The following is a 20,370-nucleotide window of genomic DNA, read 5'->3' as shown; positions in this document are numbered from 1 at the left end:
TCTGAAGCACTCACCTGGTGAAATCCTCCTGCATCTGTTGTGTCTTTATTACATTAGAGAAAAGCTGATAGAGCTCCCCCTTATACGGTTGTCTCGAGGTGTAATCTGCATTGCAGAAATTACCAGTTCCATAAAACTGGAGATGCTCACACTGGAGGTGCCCTCTCCTAGTCATTCCTCAAACCTCACCCTCTTTGTCCCCCCTTTCCTTCTCTGTTGTCAGGTTTACTTGTCTGACAAACATTTTGTAATATTAGAAATCATCCAAGTGTGTTTTTTTTCTTCACAATGCTGTGTGGCAGTACTACCATGGGAAGCTTTTCAAATGAGATTCCTTTGGAGCGGCAGTGGGTTTATCCATGAGAAAACGCACATCATACATGCACATGTGCACACAATCACATGAACGCACACATGTACCGAAGGAATTTCTGCCTGCCTCCGCTTGAAGCAGACATGCCAGAGCTGCCTGTGTGTTTCTAAATCCCATTCTCAAAGAGCGTTTTACCCCCCACGTCTGAGAGGCCCTTGGCATTGGCAGGGAATGCACACACAAAGGCACAAACACAATCTACATGCCTGATGCAATGTTAAGTCACTTGAGCAAACACACACATTTGGGTACATGAAAGAGCATTGCACTGTGTCTACCCTTATTAGTGAAACAGTACTTTTACACTCATGCAGTTCCTCTTCATGGGTTGTTTGCTATATACAACAATAGAAGAGACAATTTTACTTTTGGATTGTTGCACTGCTGAACTATTGTTTTAGCATTGCCTCATTTTGATTTTTTCCTTTCCTTTTCCTATTGCTGTTAGAAGAACTATGTATGACAGCAGGGGCTCTCACGCTGAAGGCCCATCTAAACCTAAGGTTTTTAGGGAGAAAAGATGAGGATCAGAGAGACAGGAGTATGGGTGGATAGATGGAGGGATGAAGGAAGGCAGTGGCCCCATGAGGCACCTGGAGCTGTGGTGTTACTGAGAAATATGGTGTGTGTGCATTTGAAATCCTGCTGGCTAGCCTTTGGCATAGTCTGCCGTGTTTGTTATGTACAGGCCCTGTGTGAAAAATCACTTTCACCCACTGAAAGAAGCTAAATTTTTTGGGCCATAGCTTCTTAACATAGATTCGTTCATTCCATAAGAAGAGTGCATTTGAAGTAGTAGATTGCAATGCCAATTGGACATTTTGAGAAGTAGATATTTGGAAGGATAATACGCATACTGCATGAGTTTTGGCATGCATATTGTATTTTCTGATCTCAATGTGTGAACTGTGTTTCTGGGCTGTCGACATTCTTTGCTCCACAAGTTCGCTCTCATTACCATGTCTTCCAGGCAATGTAGAAATCCCATGGCACAGAACCTTTAGGCTTTGATATTTTCAATAGCCTCCCCCCTCCCAGTATCTTGCTAAACCCTTGTTGGTAGAGCCGAATTTGAATAAACTAAGAGAAGCGGTCTCTGTGTCCCGTTATATTTTGGCATGAACACACATTGGGCAGCATCTTCCACCATAGTATTCCTCTGTGACCCGCCAGGATCAACAGTAAGGAAAGCAGAGATGGAGCGAAGATCTAGAGAAAGAGATGTCATTACCAAGCCGTACCCCAGGGTTTAGCAGTTCACTGCAGAGGTTAACTGGTCTGGCTGCTTGGGCGCCAGTTGGCATGGCTACCATTTCCCAGGGTATTTTAGCCCCCTTCTGGTATCCTCAGTAGTCTTCCCGCAATTGTCATTCAAAGGGTGACCAATGGAGGTACCCCGCTGTGCTGAATAGAGTGGTAAAAAAGCACCATACGCATCCATCTGTTGATGTCTATTCTCATGAGACTATGATATCCTTATTTCCTTCTAGACATGAGAGATCACTTGAAGCAAGTTGTTGTAAAAAAGCATGGGACTCTTTTGAGGGGAAAAAAGGTCTAGAAATAATATTACATTCTTACAGCAATAATAATAAAAATCCCCATCTCTCTTTTATGACTCTCCAATAAGTGAGTTGTTTCTGCATCTCAGTACTGAATAGAGAATAAGGAGGGAAGGCAGCAGCACACAAAGCAGGCAGGCGGGGGCCCTGGTCTTTGATGAATGTCTCTATCTCCAGGCATTAGGTGTTCTATTTTTCATAGCAGGCCCTTCGGCCATGCTGGAGAGAGCTTGGGCCTCACGTGCGCATTCGTGCAAGGCGCCACGATCCTCAGAGATGGTGACTAATCCAGGCCTACTGTCTGGGGGCGAGACTGGCCGCTACCGGCACAGCCGAAAGGTCACACCTGTCAGAGATGGGGAAAAAAAGAGGCCAGAAAAGGAAGCCGGCACTGTAGTGGCCTCTGCTTGAAAAAGTACAGCTTCATGGTGTCTCAGATAGTTGGGCAGACACATGCATGCACACACAAGGACACACCGTGTGTGTGTATTTGTGTGTGTTTGAGTCAACGAGTAGCTGTTACTGAAATAATTACATTTCTTCTCCCATTTCTTCGTTGCTGGCCAATTCTCCCATTCCAGAGAGGAGTCTCATTGGCCAAGTCCTCATCTCACATTTTACACAGGTTGAGGTTTTTAATTAATGCACCCAAGGTCACATATTGTGTTCCCTGTATTTCTGATTTTTAGTGTGTTGAGTGGTACAGCTATTTTATTGTTAGTATTAATATTCATATAGTTAAGGGATATTTTATTTGCAATATCTCTTTAATTAATCCTGATAATGGTCTTCACCATAGACCACTTAATAATGATCTTCTTTTACTGCATGCAATTTAAATTGTCCCTTGTGCCATATCACCTGAACAGAGCTGTAATTGTTCTAGTTCTTATTAATCTTAATATTTGTATTGGTTTGGTACTGTTTGCATACCATTTCCCGTACTACTGATGTGTTACTATTTGTGTCTCTTAGCTGCATATCTTCATGGCCATCCGTCTCATTGACTATCCATTCATCTTTGATGTAAATATATGTCTGGTGTGTGGTGGATATGTAATAACTTCTCAGCCAGATAAAGAAATGTAGATTTTCTTCTTCTCATTAAAGCTTTGGGAGCCAGTTTTCTGCATTTCTCTGTAATGCTGCACTGTTGACATTATACCAGTGTTGCATGGGAGGCACCACTGCACCTCAACATCAGCTAGGCAGTGTGCCATGGCTGGGGCATCGGCCTCAATTCAACAGGCAAATTAATCTTGCTTTGTTGGAGTAGTCAAGCCCAACCTGGGAGGGAGTTCGTTAGCTGTTGCTCTGCTGATGCAAGTGCTTTCTCTCAAGTTTGGAGCCTTCTTTTATGGGCAGTTAAAGATCTCTCCATCTGTTATTAGGCAGGGCCTGGACGTAGACGCCTTGATGAATAGGTATTTCTACTGCTATTGAATGGACCGCAGCCTCTCGATGGAGACGAATTAATAGTGTGGATATTAGAAGAAACAGTTTTTTTTCCCTGAGACCTCAATGTGAATGCATCCAATAATGCTTGATTAGAAGGGGAGCCACTTTAGGTTTGAAGTAAACACATAAATGGCTGAAATTGTGTTGGTTCTGAATAGCTCTGACTTTCTCTCTAAATCTATTTGACTGTTTTTGTATTTACATGCACACAAACACATAAAATGCACAGCTATGCACATATATACGCATGCTTCCACCTCCGTCACACATACACAATGTGTTTCTCTTTCAGTACAGATCACCTCTCTCACCCTTATCTGTTAGCTGTGCTGTCTGTGTGATGAGAAGATAATCTCTCAGTATGGGTTTTTCATGGGAAGATATTTCATAGATCATGTTTTTTTTTCTGACGGGGTAGCACCAGACAATTTGAAATCCTATTTATCTAGCTAACAGGGAAGAGGAGAGGAAATGTATCTGTGGTTATTAGAGATGAGACGACCCCAATACAGACATGAGAAGGAGATCAAAGCTGACCGCCCTGGAAATAATAACTAAATCCAATGTACCCAACCCATTGCTTTGAGGTTCAGGAAATGCAGAGCTTTTTCTTGAGTGTGTGTGTGTGTGTGTGTGTGTGTGTGGGGGGTATTTGTGTGTACATTCATGGGTGTCTACCTGGTCAGGGCTTAGTCTACACCCATTTACAATCCTGCCCAAGTTGAAGGCCAGTACTGCAAACACAAACATGAACACAGATATAAACACACTCACATACCAGCCATTCTGCTTCTGGCAAGGCCCATCACTATTCTCCCAGGACTACCATTGTCGTAAATCATGCTTGTCCCCTCCATCAGAATCTGCCCACAGAACCTGTGTAGGGATTGGACATCATTAATGTCCCTGCCAAATCATGTTTACCTGAGCCCAGTTTTTGTCCTGTCTGTTTGTCCCTCTTTGTTATTTATTGCACATTCTTGGCATTTTGTTCTCAGGTTAGAGAGGATGACCAAGGAATGATGGTTTGTGTGTTGTACAGATGAGAGTACACACTCTTCAGGAGCAGAGGTTAAGTATGGAAGGTTACACATTGTACCATTTTTCCTTTGAGCACAGCACTTACCTCTGCCTGGTTATATAGGCCTGCCTACTCAAGATGTGGTGCAATGCTTTCAAATTTGCACGCATTTGTTATCAGGGTGGACCCACCAGCCTGTATCTTGTACAAGTTGTATAAATGGCCAGTATAGTCAAAAGTCAGTGAGTCACGAAGCGACAGAGAAGGTTAGAGGGGTCTGACTGTTCTTATAGAATTGGGGTTACAGTGCATAACCTTTGTTATATTTCACACAGCTTTCCTCCTTTAACAGTCTGTAGAGGTGAAGCTAGATGCTCTCTCCTGTGACACCAATACAACAACAAGGCTGTGACTTTTGGTCACGTAAAGGTTGGGGTTGCCACTCTAGCACCCTTCCGTAGTAGGGGCATAAGGCCAGGCTAAGCCAACAGAGCCTGATTAACCTCACACAGTATCACGAGCAGCCCAACAAAGGCCAACAACAATAACAACAAACAGATAAAGGCGGGATAAGCAAAACTGAACTCACTAACAGGAGAGAAACAGACCTGAAACAGACAGGTGTAACAGGGCAGTCATTTGGCTTTGTCATCCCAATTTTTGACTGTAGGGGTGTGAACCTTTCAGTATCTTTGGTTTTGATTTTCGATTGGGCTCATGATTCAATGATTCTCAGTTCAGTAAATAGGCATGCTAATTTCAGGATTTACTCCAGTCCGAGTAATATATGTCTGGTCTGTGGTGGATATGTGCACTAAGAAAGGAGCAAAGGTGATGTGACAAATTATGGCATGAAAGCAGCTCTGGGTGATGGCATGTCATGTGAGCCCGGGCATTTGTCTTTGCCTTCACTGAAGACAGGACTGGCTGAATTTCTTGCTGCCCCTTTTTATATAGGCAAATCAGTGACCAGCCAGTACCCAGCCACTCTGCTTGCTGCAATGGTGTTTTACAGAAGGAGAAAGAAGAAAATTGAAACTATACTTTCAACAATTAAAAATATTATTTTTTGATAGTTGTGAATTGATCCAGAATCTTATAAGATAAGAATCCAGATTCCTATGTCAATTGCTCCCCCCTAGTTGGCAGCAGCAACCCTGTGCATGTCCGTGTGTGCATTGTGGGTGTGTATTTTGGGCTGTGTATAAAATATCTAAAGCATCTAAAATCCCAATCCCTATACAGTGCTCTGTTAGTTTTCAGATTGATTGATTGGTTGTACTCACATTCTGTTTCCTCACGTTGTGTCTATACGCATAAATTCTCGCAACTTTTCATGTCAACAGAAGTGTTGTTTATTCTAGGTAATAAGATTGTTATTCAGCTGAATCACAGGGGAAAACAAAGCAGAAAATAAGAGTATCAAACTAACCTGGACCTTTTGCCCCCATAGTGTGTTTGCCCTATGTATGATTTATCAAGGTTAGTCCCTTATGGAGAGGGTCACAGGACACTCATTAGAAATCAGCATCAGTACTCGTGCTCTTTTATTCATTGTTTCAACATTGTTTCCCATTTTCAAAGCTTTTTTGTAGTCCTACTCCTACTTTTAGTCAGTGGTTGTAGCTCTTGGCTTCATACCCAAGCTCCCAGAGCTGGAAACAAAGAGTATAGAGTTCATTAGGCCTTCACATTGCAATCAATGCAGCAGAGACCTCAGTGAAAACCTAAATTAGATCCTGTGTGACTTCACCTGCTTAACAGCTCACTTGTTAACCCCCTCCGCTATGACACAGGCAGTACATGAGGGGGAAACGAGTGCCAAAATGAGTTGACAGGCCTTTCAAGTTTTCTTCTGTCACTTTCATGTAACTGTGAAATTTTGACTACTCTCTCACCTCATCTACTTATAAAATACCTCATGTTGTTCTGCTTTCTGAGAACTATGGGGACAATATCGAGGCACCTTCTGACCTTGAATTGATTGGTGAGTGGCTGGAGTGTAATGCATTATCTTGAAAGCAGCGTGGGTGAGTCAATACAAGGGCTTTTTTTAAGTTGACTTAGTGGAGGAAAAAAATCCTCAGTCTCCACAAGGATCTTATTGTTGGAACTCCAACTCACAAAACCCTGTCCATCAGCTGACTTTCAGACTGTTTTGGAGACACATTTTTTATGATATATCTTCACAGTAAATGCTAATTGTTTCTTGTATTACACTGCTGAAAACTTCTTTCTGTAGCTAGAGTGCACTCAGTTGTACTCACTCTACTTTTCTCACTCTCGTCTACCTGACTTACAGCGAGCTGGCTGACATCTGCTCCTATCTTCATAGAGGTGTCATTGAAATTCAGTGCAGACACGAGTCCTGCAAAGCACAGGGAGAACTGCTTAGAGGAATATTCTGCACCACACACAAACATAACCCAAAAAAACGTCCATGTACGAACCAAGACACACAAGCATCCACATACAAATGTGTGAGCAAAATCGTATTAATATGCAGTTCTGTGCAAAAAATTGGAAAGGCATGGAAAAAGGCTGTAAAGTGAGAATGCTTTCAAACATAGACATGTTAATAGATTATATTTATCAATTTGCACAATACAAAATGAGTGAGCAAGAGAAATATAAATTCAAATCAGTATTTGGTGTGACTAACCTTTAATTTGATTGAGATTTTTCTTCTGTTTTTCACTATGCATTTTGTTAAAAGATAAATATAATCAATTAACATGTTAATTTTTGAAAGGATTCTTACTTTATAGCATGTCTTCCACATGTAAAACTTATGCACAGTACAGTATGTGCATGTAAACTCTCACCTACACACACACACACACACACACACACACACACACACACGCACACACACACACACACACACACACAATTTGTTTCAATTTTACAGCATACCCTCTTGTCACGCATTAATTAATGGCCTTTAGTTAAAAATACAAAAAAAAATGCATCACATTATTAGCTGTGGCTGTTTATATACAGTGTGTGTGCTTTGGAGTGTGTGTTCAAGTATTACTTGCAGTGGGATGCGAAAATGTGTTTTGTGCTCTGTCCAAGTTGCTACAGCTCTATGAGGATCAACAGGGCAAGTTCTGACCCAAGTGACTGGAGACATTAAGGTCCCAGGGCCTAAATTCTTGCCTTTTAAAGCAGCCGATCGTGTAGGAGCTCTAAAACTGTACCCGTTAGTTCCTATAACCATGAGCTGGTTTGTCTTAGGCTTGTCACACAGTAATTGTGAATAGCCGACTACTATACCCCCCACTGTTAATAATTAGTGTTAGCCCTCATCTACACAAAGCAAAATGATATATTTGATGTTGTTGTGAACTTTTCATGTTTTAACAACAGTGATGCTACATATAACTGTAATTTAAATACATATATCCCCATGTTGGAATGCAAAGCTTATGTGAAACACTTTGAGAATGCACACACATCTAGTTGCAGTGTAGTGTGAGCTTCAACGCAAGTCCATCAAATTAAAACGCATCTCTTTTCTGGGATACCATGCTTCACTCAATGAATGAATAATCAAAACCAAAGGTTGCTTCCTATGTGAAACTAAATCTCAACTCACTTAACGCAAATACCACCAAGCAACTGAACCATTTCAGCAACCATTTTTAATCGACGCTTGAAAGATGGATTTTGGACTGTAAAGTGGATTTTATATGCTTGTGTGTCAGAAAGAAAATATTATCACTATTCAGTAACATTCAGGTGAATTGACTTTTACTTAAATTAAGGTACAGTCATTTTATAATGGCAGGGATGGTGTTTAAATTGGCTAAGAAAAATACAGCATTCACTAACATTGTAATAGAAATTAAATGTGGAAGTTTACTATAGTTAATGTGTTATTTTACCTAAATAAGAATGGAACGATGTACATGACATCTCCTCAAACATGTGAATTAGAAGAAAATTTGAGTGATTGGTTCCTACAGCAATAATTTATCTCTAAGAAGTCCTCTCTCCTCTACTAATTTATTTCTAAATTGAGCTCTTTGATGTGCCACTATTTTATTTACATATTCATTTGCCAGGCTTTTTGTGGCACCCCTGCCATTCTTCCATTCTTCTCTCTCTCTCTCTCTCTCTCTCTCTCCCCTCTCCCCCTTTCCCTGTCCTTATTGTTATTTTTTATTATTTCAATGCAATGCATTGTTTTGTAACAGGTAGACTTTTGTTAATTTCCCCCCTCCCTTTGGTAACATCATTCGTTCTTTGCTTCTGGATGGTTTCCTTGAGTGTTCAAGATCATGTTTCATTGATGTTATTTTCTTTTTGACACACAAGCATTTAAAATCCACTTTACAGTCTCCTCAGTTTAAAGGGTTACAATGATTCTATTACTTGGCTTTATTTGCATAGTGCATAGAGTTTCAGTGAGTGGTCTTTGGTTATTCATTTTCACATAGCCAGTAAGCAGACTTTTGTTTAGATTTTACCCTCACTTTACTGATGGTTTACTGCTGTACCCCTAAGGTTGTGTGATGATAAGGAATCCAGCTCTCCTTGACTGAATTTTCTAAAATTGTGAACATTTTTCAGCTACTATTTGAAACACTTATGATGGTATATTGCAAGTCAACTTTCAGTGGGATTAAAGCCAAGGGAGTTTGCTGACGGTGCCTTTTGGCCTGCCCTCCCCGTGTCCCCATCTGGGGCACAGCCAGCAGGGCCGACATGCTTGGTGTGTGTATGTGTTTTCTCCAAAGCCTGAACTGTTTGGTGTAGGTCAGGCTAAAGATAAATGTGTGGAAGAGAAAGGAGGTTGTGTGGAACTTCAGAGAGGTAAACACAGTCACCCTTGTTGTTGGTATAGTATGGGGTCAAGGTGGAAACATCACAAACAGGTTAACCTTGAACGGACTTGTATTTTTCCCTCACTTGTTCCTTGCTGTTTTGTTTGAAAGTTTAAAACCCATTTATAAGAACATGGCCTTTTTTAATAAAAAACATATTCCTGTATAAATTCTAGTTCTGAATAAATAAATCTCATATCTATTCAAGCTCATGGTTGAGCTGCCCCATATTTTTTATATCTGATCTCTCAATGTATTTATGTAAACACACACATACACTCACCACACACAAATATAGAAGCAGCATGACCCTGGTTTTAATTTAATTTAATTTGTGTTTAAATAAAAAGTGAATGGAATCTGTTAATATACTCAGGTTTTGTGGTTGCTGTTGTCACTGGATGTTCTTACTCCGGACCTTGAGGATCAACACACACACACACACACACACACACACACACACACACACACACACACACACACACACACACGAGTACACAAACACCATGATGCCTTGGCCACTGCCCAGTGTTTCTTACAAAGTGAACCCTGCAGTGTTATTTTCAAGCTGTTTCCAGCCTAATACATCGTTGTTTCTTTTTGTGTTTTCTTCTCAGTCTGCCTCTCTGTGGTGGCGAGCATGTCTTGTCTGGACACAAGATGTAATGCTACTAGCCTGATTATTGAGAGAATGTTGTAGGCCTAATTGTGTCTGTGTTATCAGCAAGTTGTTGTTGTTGTTGTTGTGCAGAACAGAGAATAAAGCTGTTTGTAGATTTTGTTTTCTGACCACAACAGGCAGAAAATATAGGAAAAAAGATGTATACAAAAAGAAGAAAAAGCCCCTGGTGTGTACAGATACATATTATTTTTCACCCACGGTTAAAAAAAATACATTGCTATGGACAGAGTGAGAGACAGTGACAGACAGGCAGGAAAAAGAACAGATAAAAGCAAGAGGAAAGAAACCGAATAGTAGAGAAAGGGGTGAAATGCTTGGCCACATGGTCTGGCGGGAAATCCCTGACTGAGCTGGGAGCACTGTGCCCTGGTGGCTAGATGAAATGTCTTATCTGCCGGCGGCAGGACTCTGTCCTTTAAGTAGGGCTAGGGAAAACTCATTGTCCAGCCAACCAGCATCTCAACTGATCCGTGTTCCCTTTGACCTTTACCACTGCTGCCACAGACACATGCCAAACTTTAGATTGTGTTAAATGTAAGATTGCTCATTTATATAACATCTATCATGTGTATGTGTGCTTGTGTTTGTTGCGTGCAAACATTATTTCCTCGTAGAGTTGTGTTGACAGCATTGTCCATAGGTCATGTTTGTATCAAGGGAAGGGGTGAGATGTGTGACATTTGGATCTACCTGTCTATAGACCGTCTTTTACCCATTATTTTCATATCTTTCCTCTCAACTATTCTACCAACGCCTAATGAGCAGGAAATTAAGTTGTAACGTGGCTATTGTACTGCATGATATGCACTAATTGCTCAGATTGTATCTGTATTATTTTTACAAAGAGCAGTACGGTGCTCTAGTAATTTTCATTAATTACACACAAAGAAGGAGTAATTAGATTTTTCATTATTCTGTAACTTTTTGTCTATTACTTTTTTGGGATTGTGGGGTGTGGTGTGTTTCTTCATGTGTTTTTCATTCATTATGGTGTTGTAGACATTATATGAAAATGCTGAATTTTACTTTGCTGTTTCATCAAGATCTGCTGTACAAGCCCCTCTGTTTTATCAGCAGTATCAAATTCACGTGTGAGATGTGAATATGTTGAGCCCCAAATACAGTTTGCAAGGGGTTGCACAAAATTGTCATATGTTCTTAGTAGGTCTGGACCCAAATATTCGGATTTTCGAATATTTGATAGCGGAATGCACATACGATTCTCAATTATGAGATTCAAATATTGAGGCTTTTTTTTGCATGCCCGACCTCTGCTCACAGCAGTAAACATAACACTCTAGTACACATCAAAGAGAAAACATAGCGAAGCCCTCAGCTGTGTTGCAGCACTTCAAATTGAGTGATGATAATTACAGTGTGGCAGTTATGACCTTTATTAACTTTACAGTTGCTTAATTTAATTAGTATACAGATAAAACAGTCAAATAGACTACATTTTCAAGTTAATCATTAAACTGTCGGCTGCAACAAACAAACAACAACATAATGAACCATGTATTGGCCGCTTGTAGAAGAAGAACATTTGTAGACTTATGCTATAATAAAAGTTTAAAGCAAATTTTGTTACTTTCTTTTACTGGAAATAGCACTCATCCCATCTGCCCTCTGGATCCCCGCCCGGCTAATCTGTTCCCATATTGGACCTGCTCATATCACTCTCACACTCTGGCCTCTCGGCTATGGTGTCCTACCTGCTCTGTACAGCAGCCACCAACCCCGTTCTGCAGCATCTAGTCTTCCAGTCTGCCTCGCTATTCCCCGGCTCAATTTCCGATCACTTCCACCCCGCTATAAAAATTCCTTTTTTATCTAACTCCTCCCTCTCTCAGTCCTGCACTTGGGTCTGCTAGGTTAGCTGTAACAAATTGAAAAACAAAGTTTTGGTAATAATAATTTACTGTTTTAGTTTGCCTACGCTATGAGAATAAAGTAAAGGAGCACTCTCTCTCTCTCACACAGAGACGGACATACACACACACTACGCACCCATGCCGCCGTTATCTCTCTCCAATCTGATTGTCCCTCACTCATATCATTGCCAGAACTTCATGGCAGAGATGCTCACAACTCTTTGAGCAAGAGTCCAAGTCAAGTCTCAACTCTTTGAGCTAGAGTCTAAGTCAAGTCTCAAGTCTCTCGTGGTTATTACGAATGTTGTATCACTTGCTACGTTCAATCCAGGTTGCATATAAAACTGCATGGCTATAAGTAATTCTGTAACTGTTGGATAACCTGTTTTTCATTACAGAGCACAACTAGGTAATGTGTAATGCAATTATTGACGGTTTATTAAATACTGTAAGTCAAAACACTCCCCAGACTCTTAAACCCAGTGTAACATTAAGAGATATTAACTGTGACGTTGCATAATCAACAATAAACCTCTGTTTTTAACTTACAGAGCACAACCATCCAGCCTTATGTACAATGCGTCTACAATTAATGACAACTTATAAACTATTGTAAGTCAACAAACCCTGTTGATTTTCAAACCTAGTGTAAAGTACATAACTAAATAAAACCGTAAAGTCACATAGTCAACAATAAAGCTGTAACCTGTTTTTAACAACCATGTAATGTGCAATTAATAACAGCTTATAAACTACTGTAAGTCAACACATCCCCCAGACTCTCAAAACAATAAAGCTGTAACCTGTTTTTAACTTACAGAGCACAACCATAATGTGCAATACAATCAATGACAGCTTAAACTACTGTAAGTAAACACACCCTGCAGACTCTCAAACCAGTGTAATGTTATAACTAAATAAAACTGTAAGGTTACATGATCAACAATAAACCTGTAACCTCTTTCCAGACAACGGCAATAATTAAGGTGATGGCAGCCAGCGGGACGTAAAGGATTAGTAATCGACTACCACAAGTTTGGCAAGTAGGCTAAATAAACGTTTACTCACCACAGGTTACTAACCTATTTGTGTTCAGCGCTTCTTTGTTTGGTTCTTGTTGTATGAGGTTTTAAAGCTAAAGTTTATGATGAATGGTGCAGCAGCTGCCGGTGTTTGTTGTCCTCTCTCACGTGCGGCCACGCGCAGCTGATGCTATGTGTTCCTTAGGCAGGATATAGGTAACGGAGGGAGGGGAATAACAGCAAGCTCATCAGACGTTTCCTAAAAAATAAACATTGTTTACGAGTCCTGTGCCTCGAGTCCGAGTCTCCTCTGAAGTCTTTTGAGGACGAGTCTCAAATCGAGTCTGAAGTCACTGTGTGTGCGACTTAAGTCGCACTCGAGTCCCCATCTCTGCTTCATGGGCATTCATCCTTCTTCTGCTGTTCCGCTTCTATCTATTAAATACATAGCTATAGGCCACACGTGTGCCGACGAAGCTTCGATTATTCGCTGTTAATTACTATCGAAGCTTCGAAGCTCAAAAATTGACATTTGGACCAGCCCTAGTTCTTAGTCATTTTGAATTATCAGGAAATGATGAAGCAGTTAGAGCATACTCATGAGTTCTGTACAAAACCGTTTTATTCAGAACAGTAAAACAAGTAACGTTAGTGTTATAACATCATCACTCTCTGTAAACTGTATGTCAGATTCAAATAATCAAATCAGTATTTACTAGAGCTGGACCCGAATATTCGTACGCTGGGTACACATTCAATTTTCAATTTTGGGATTCGAATATTGATTTTATTTTCCTGCACACCTGACCACGCTGACAGCGCTGACGAAGCTTCAATTATTCGCTGTTAATTACTGTTGAAGCTCAAAAAATGATATTTGGGCCAGTCCTAGTATTCACACTGTTCTAGGAATTTCTTTCTATGCATAGTTGTACTACAGTCTTGTCCTTAAAATAAGGCTTCATAAGGCTTACTAAAAGCTGATAGTAACACCTTTGCTCTTGTTTAAATTGCGTGCGTACATTCAAACACAAAGCTTTGGGTGACTTTCACATTGGCCATCTAAAGAAATCATTGTAGCATGCTAATCTCATCCTGTGATGAATTACAGAGCTAATTGCACCTATTCATCACACACTACTGTAAGAGATAAGACAGCTGGGAAAACATTGGTTAGAATATTGTGTATATGTGCATGTGTCAGAGAGAGGGGTGGGCAGACTGAATGGAAGAAGCAGTGGCAATCAGCTTTCTCCCAGCTCTAGCTTCCAGACCAGACATGTTGCCGCCATGTGGTTTTCCTGTAAGCTGACAAAGAAGCTGAATAATGTATCTATCAGTCTGCCTGAGTGTGCATAGCACTGGGCAATGAGGAAGCTGCCAGCTTGTTATAGGCTCATTACAGGTGAAGATGACATGTGGAGGTGCAGCCGCCTTGGCATTGTCTCCCTGCCCTGCCCTCAATAGAAGGCACAGCACTCTGTCACTCCCCATGGCATAGAGAACGGAAGACAGAGCTGATAGAGGAGGAGGGAATGAGCCTTAGTGCTCCCCTAACCCCCCAAAATGAAATTGACAGGCTTGCTGAAGTAATTGCTCCCAGCACTATTTTCTTTGGCAGGAAATACTGTTATCGACAAATAGGGGATTCAATAAGCGGCAGGAGATGAGGCTCTAGGCTGTGGTCAAAAGGCTGTGTCTGTCCTCTACTGTTGAGGTTGCAGTGTCTCCTGATGCTCCTGATGATCTCTATGCCTTGCCCTTTCTCCCCCATACTCTTACTCTCTTTTTGTATCCAACCCCTACTTTTTCTATCTCCCTCATACTCCCTCTGCTTTGTTGACTTTTTACAACCTGCTACATGGCCCTGCACTACCCACACAACATCTCTCTCTCTCTCATCCCTACAGCTTCCCTTGCTCCCTTACTCTAGTGTCTCTTTTTGACCATTTTCCTCTCTTGACCATTTATGAGAGCCCAAAGGGGGAAACTCTATTTCCCAGTAGCCAGCAGGTAATGTCCCCTCCCTCTAATCCTTAAATTGTTTCCCTGCTGCCAGTGTGGTGGTGTAATGTTGATATTATCCCAAAGGATTCCATTGATTTGGGCTAGGGTCATGAAAAAGCAGTTTATGGTCAGTGTCTTTGGTTTCCAGAGGTCAGAGCATGCGGTGAAACCAGAGCTCTAGCTTTTCTGGACATAGTGGTATGCTTGCTGGGAACTACTGAGAGGTATGAAGATAAATAAAAAGTCGGCAATTTGTCTCCCTCTCACTGCCCTATGTATTATTGAGGAAGTAATGCTTTGAAAATGCAGTCGCTTTGTCAGACATATCCAAAAATGGAATCACAGTGATGTAAGAAGCGTATTTACATTAGCAATTTAAGTGTTTTTTCTCCAACATTATATTGTCTTGCTATGTTTGGGTCAACATTTATGTTATTTAGGCTGGATTTCATCAGTGGTGGTGGTTCATCAAGTTTTAGTTATATTGTTGGCATTTTATTATACATATTTTAGAGGATAAATCTTGTGCAGTGGTTGGCCATAATATCGGCCAAGGAGATGTTGGTCTGGGATAAAGACATTTTGTGTACAGCACCAAAAGAATCACATTCATTGCTTTGCTTTAGAAAATACTGGCTAATTCCATTATTTACACCTTAAGAAATAGCCAGATTCAATGGTACTAATGTATTGTGTCTGTTTAACCTAATATGACTAAAATCTGAAGCTTTAAAGAAGAAGTCAATATCTCTATTACATGAATATCCTTCATAATTTCAATAAAGTAATTCCAATTTCTTGTTTTCTTTCTTGCAGCTAAAATTATTTTAATTCAAATACTACTAAACTACTACTAAAGTTGTGTTTGCAGATAATTGGCTTAGGTATAGTATGTCAAGCCTAAACGGAATCTTAATATCAAGTACACTCTCTGTAACCTTATGCATGTCCTGCTAAAACGAAAGAATGGCATTGCAGTTCCAAAAAATATGATTTTGAAAATATTTTTTCTCTGAACTGGTGTAATAAAAAAGCACATTTTCATCTGTTGTTCCTGGCCAGATGTTAAAAAGGCCCCCTAAATAGACCTAGCTAACTGCTTGGCCTATATAATTATTTCATCATGCTTATATTGGCGGATTATTATATCATGACATTAATTTAGAATGTTTTCATATATCTTTTTTAGACATCATCTTGAGTAACCTTTGGAGGCATACCTTGGTTGCACATATCCTATTTAAGAACCCTTTTTAGTGAGACAATGGAAGATTTTTGTGCTGTGACTGAAAATGCTAATTACTTGAACTGTACATATTCAAGTTAATAAAGTAGATTTCAGCTTCATAATAAGAGTCTAAAGAAAGAAATTGTGTTTTCTTGCAGATGCAGGGAAACACACACACAGTCACAGTTCATAGATTATTTGGGATAAAATTCCTGAGTACATTTTTCAAAAAGGAGTCAAACATGAATTACTAGATTACTAAATATCTAGATAGTAATGAGATGGATTCTTATCTCTCCCCATGGCCTAATCACTGCCTTAAGATAAAAGCTAAGCCTGTCACTTCTCCACATTCATCCGATTGTGCTTGAGAAAAAGATGAACAACGTAAGTGTTTGTATAGATGAAGATGAGAAAGATGGAGAAGAGACTGAACCACAGAAAATGGATTTATAACGAAATCAAACTATAGTTTGGAGAACTAGATAATTATGTGAACGTATGCTCTCAGATTTAACTTGCTTTGAGATTTTATGTTTTGTGTGCTAGCAATAATAATAGCAGAACATATGAAAATGTATAAAGCCATGGCAGAGAATAAAAATAGAAAAAATATGGTTCGTCTACCCATAACAAAGGGAATGGCGAGATTAAATCTTACCAGTGGAATGGAATTAAGCGCTTGGTTTTTGGTGCAAAATGTCCTACTTATAAAGACAATAAAATAAAAAAGTGTGCTTACATTTCTACTTTGAATAATTAATTATAATTTTGACTTGTTGTGAAAGAGGCACCACTTCTACTTGGTTTTAGCAGGAATCATCCCTGCAGGGTGATGAATGTGAATTAAGTTGTCCTTTATTAAATAAGTACTTCTTGTCATTATCAGCCAATCAGACTATGAGCTCACTTTACAACTAAAGCAGAATTATTGGTAGCTTGCTGTTGTTAGACTGCCTCTGCCTTTTCCAACAACAAATACTGATTCTTTCATGTTTACTGTGCATTGCAGGAGAGCAGCAGGCCTCTCTTTTCTCCAGATAAATGAGCTAGCTTATTACTTCCCAAACTGCCTATTAGCACAGCTCACTTTGTGGGGAACCAGCAGTCCAGGGAAGATGAACACAGTGAAGATGATTTTGTCTAACAGTCTGGTTCAGGCATATGTGACGCTGTTTCTGCAGCAGGGTTTCTCTATTTGTTTTGTATGGTACCTTGACTCAATCCCCACCTCAATTGTAGCTCATTTTGACAACAAAACCTGACAGTTTAACCCAGATTTATTCCTGGTGTAGAAAAATGTAGTGTAATTGATCAGTTTGCATGCAAAGCTTTTAAATTTGCATTCCTCAAAATGTATGTTGATTGGACTTCATGGAAAGGCCTACAATAGACTCAATTAGTCTAGTAACTTCATCAAGCTGCAGTGCAATGTAATGTACAATGTTTACTTCACTGTGTGCTGAGAGAGTGTGTGTGTCTAAATGTGTGTTTCCCTGCTGTGGTGTAAGTACGTGTATTGCTGCCAATAGGTAGTCTCATTGTGTAAGCATCAGTGTAGCAACATGTCCCCAGAGTCCTCTGTGGAGATTATACACAAGAATCCATTTACTTTAAGCAGAAGCTGCTGCAGATAGCATGTAGAGCCTGTGTTTGGCTCTCTGTGAGTATAGTCCACCGTTAGAGTATTGGCTGATTGAGAAAAAGAGTATCTAGACACTCACTCATCCCTTTTCTAAAACACAGATGTTTTTGCCAGTTTTTTTCACTTGCACCTTTGTAAGAATCCACATTTTAAGACAAGTCTCAACAACTACTTCTACTGAGAACTAGGGCTGTCCCCGACTAAGGATTTATATAGTCAAATCAGAATCGTCAAGTCCTGTCTATAGTTGACTGATAGTCGAATCATGGTTTTTTTGTGCGAGGCGATTGGGGGGGGTTTACACACGGTAGCTCCGCTTTAATCTTGAAAAGCTGCTGCAGAGCTGCAGTCTCTGTTCATTCAACTTGCACTGTAAATTTCTAGTTAAACTGAGGCTTTTTAAAGACCGTTTTCTCTCTCTCACTTGCCTGTCATTCACCGGTCTTCTGTGAGTTTTGCGTGCATGCCGTATGCCGGATAAATTGTCCGAAAGTCCCGCGAGGTGCGGACAACTCTGCACAACACCAGTGAAGCCGGGGGACGGTCTCTTCAGCAAGTGTTCCTCTTCTGCCACCACACACACACACACACACACACACACACACAGGGTTACAATTTTGGATTTATTTACGCACTTTTGAAAACATTTATTGAAAGTTTTATTCTTTTTACATGTTTATTTACAGCATTAAACGTTGAAATGTATATTGTAATAGGCTGTGTATTAACTTATTGGTAGAAAACCGGTAGTTCTATGTAAGATCAGACGTTGAGCACCCCCATATCGCCAAAATGGCATGATCCTTGTTTTGCTGCGAAGCTTCGACTGTGAGATTGACAGTCGAATCAGGCTCCGCCCATCGAAGCATTGGATCTTGGACTATTGGGAGTCAGCCCTACTGAGAACACAAGACACTTACTCGGCAATATAAAGCCCTCTTCATGGTATTGTTGAGTCTGTTCTTAATGGTCTGATTTAATATTCCTGTAATTGTTCATGAACCTCTCTACAGTATGCATTTACGATGCAAATCATACACGGATGTCCTTTAACTGTTGTTATTGTGTTATTGACAATCGTTTTTATCACATTGGGTGATCTAACGATTTTTCTGTCGATATTTTGATTTCAGGGTGGACTGAGGAACAGCAAGCATGAGTGCACACTTTCATCCCAAGAATATGTCCATGAGCTGCGTTCTGGCATCACAGAAGAAAAGCTGCTCAATTGCCTGGAGTCCCTCAGAGTGTCTCTCACTAGTAACCCTGTCAGGTTAGTATCTCGTGCTTTTTTCTTGCACTGCAAACTGTGCTTTGTATCTGGGAATTCTTTGAATGATATTCCCCAATACCACAGCTCAAAGCACTTATTTGAATAGCTCTTATCATTGGTATGATTATAGAAGGTCACAACTGTAAAAACAGAAAAATGGATATTATGAGGTGTCAGGATGCAAGCTGGCTGTTAAGTATTAAAAGTCCCAGAATGATTAGGATAAACATCACTATGATTGATAGGTTATCCACAAAGTTTCCCTCTCGACATTACTGTATGAAAGTATCCTTTTGAACAAACTACTAGCACACAAACAGAACACTTACGCACAGCTGATAATACTTTACTAGAATTTCACCAGTGATATTTGCTAGTTGTGCTTAATGCACTTTTTTCAGTGTTGTGAATTTTACCAAGAAAATGCTGGGATCATTCTATCTAGCAAAAGGGGAGTGGAAAGGACCAGAGTGATAGTAATCTTGATAACCTGTGGCTTTTCAGATAATGTGTGCTAATTGTGTGTTTGAAGTGGATTCATGACTGATTTTACAAAACCGTTTGCTTTCTCTATGAAGGCAATGTTATTAAAAATATTTTCTGTGGCCTTGGTTACACTTTCTAAAAAAATATACTGAAACATGTCTTATGTGACATGACCCCAATAGACTGCACATGCACTGATATAATATGTATGAACGAAGCAGAAACACTTGCCAGTGGCTTGTACCAAATGCCATCCTGACTGCACTGAAGAATCACTTAGCTGTGTTTGTGCTAGAGCACAGTGGATTTGACAGAAGCTCACACAAGTGATGAAGGGCAAGTACAAGCACAAGGTGTATATAAGTTTTGCTCATGCTATCAAGCTAGGGCTGTGCGATGTGACAAAAAATGTACAGTGGGGGAAAAAAGTATTTGACCCCTTGCTGATTTTGCAGGTTTGCCCACTTACAAAGAATGCAACGATCTATAATTTTAATCATATGTACATTCTAACAGTGAAAGACAGAATCCCAAAGAAAATTCCAGAAAATCACATCATATGAATTTATTAAAATTGATAACCATCTGATGAGGAAAAACAAGTATATGACCCCCTGGACAAACAGCATGTTAATATTTTGTAGAAAAGCCATTATTGGCCAGCACAATTGTCAAACGGTTTTTATAGTTGGTGACAAGGTTTGTGCACATTTTGGCAGGGATGTTGGCCCACTCCTCCCTGCAGACAGCCTCCAAATCATTCAGGTTCCGAGGTTGTCGCCTGGCAACTCGAATTTTAAGCTCCCTCCAAAGATTTTCAATTGGATTCAGGTCTGGAGACTGGCTAGGCCACTCCAGAACCTTGATGTGCTTCTTCAGCCACTCTTTTGTTGCTTTGGCGGTGTGCTTA

General features: G+C 40.2%; 1 protein-coding gene across 7 annotated transcripts in view; it reads left to right on the top strand.

Annotated features, from left to right (window-relative positions):
- The window catches only part of diaph2 (diaphanous-related formin 2), a 470,900-nt gene that overhangs the window by 86,213 nt on the left and 364,317 nt on the right, over positions 1–20,370 (top strand). For all 7 annotated transcript variants that reach the window (XM_046031243.1, XM_046031244.1, XM_046031241.1 and 4 more), the window contains one exon: positions 18,835–18,974. In XM_046031243.1, the coding sequence (XP_045887199.1) occupies positions 18,835–18,974 (140 nt within the window). The remainder of the gene's footprint in view (positions 1–18,834; positions 18,975–20,370) is intronic.

This window comes from Micropterus dolomieu, linkage group LG19 (assembly GCF_021292245.1).
Source record: "Micropterus dolomieu isolate WLL.071019.BEF.003 ecotype Adirondacks linkage group LG19, ASM2129224v1, whole genome shotgun sequence".
Lineage (NCBI taxonomy): Eukaryota > Metazoa > Chordata > Actinopteri > Centrarchiformes > Centrarchidae > Micropterus > Micropterus dolomieu.
Note: the sequence above shows the minus strand (reverse complement) of the source record. Positions and strands in the feature narration are given on the sequence as shown.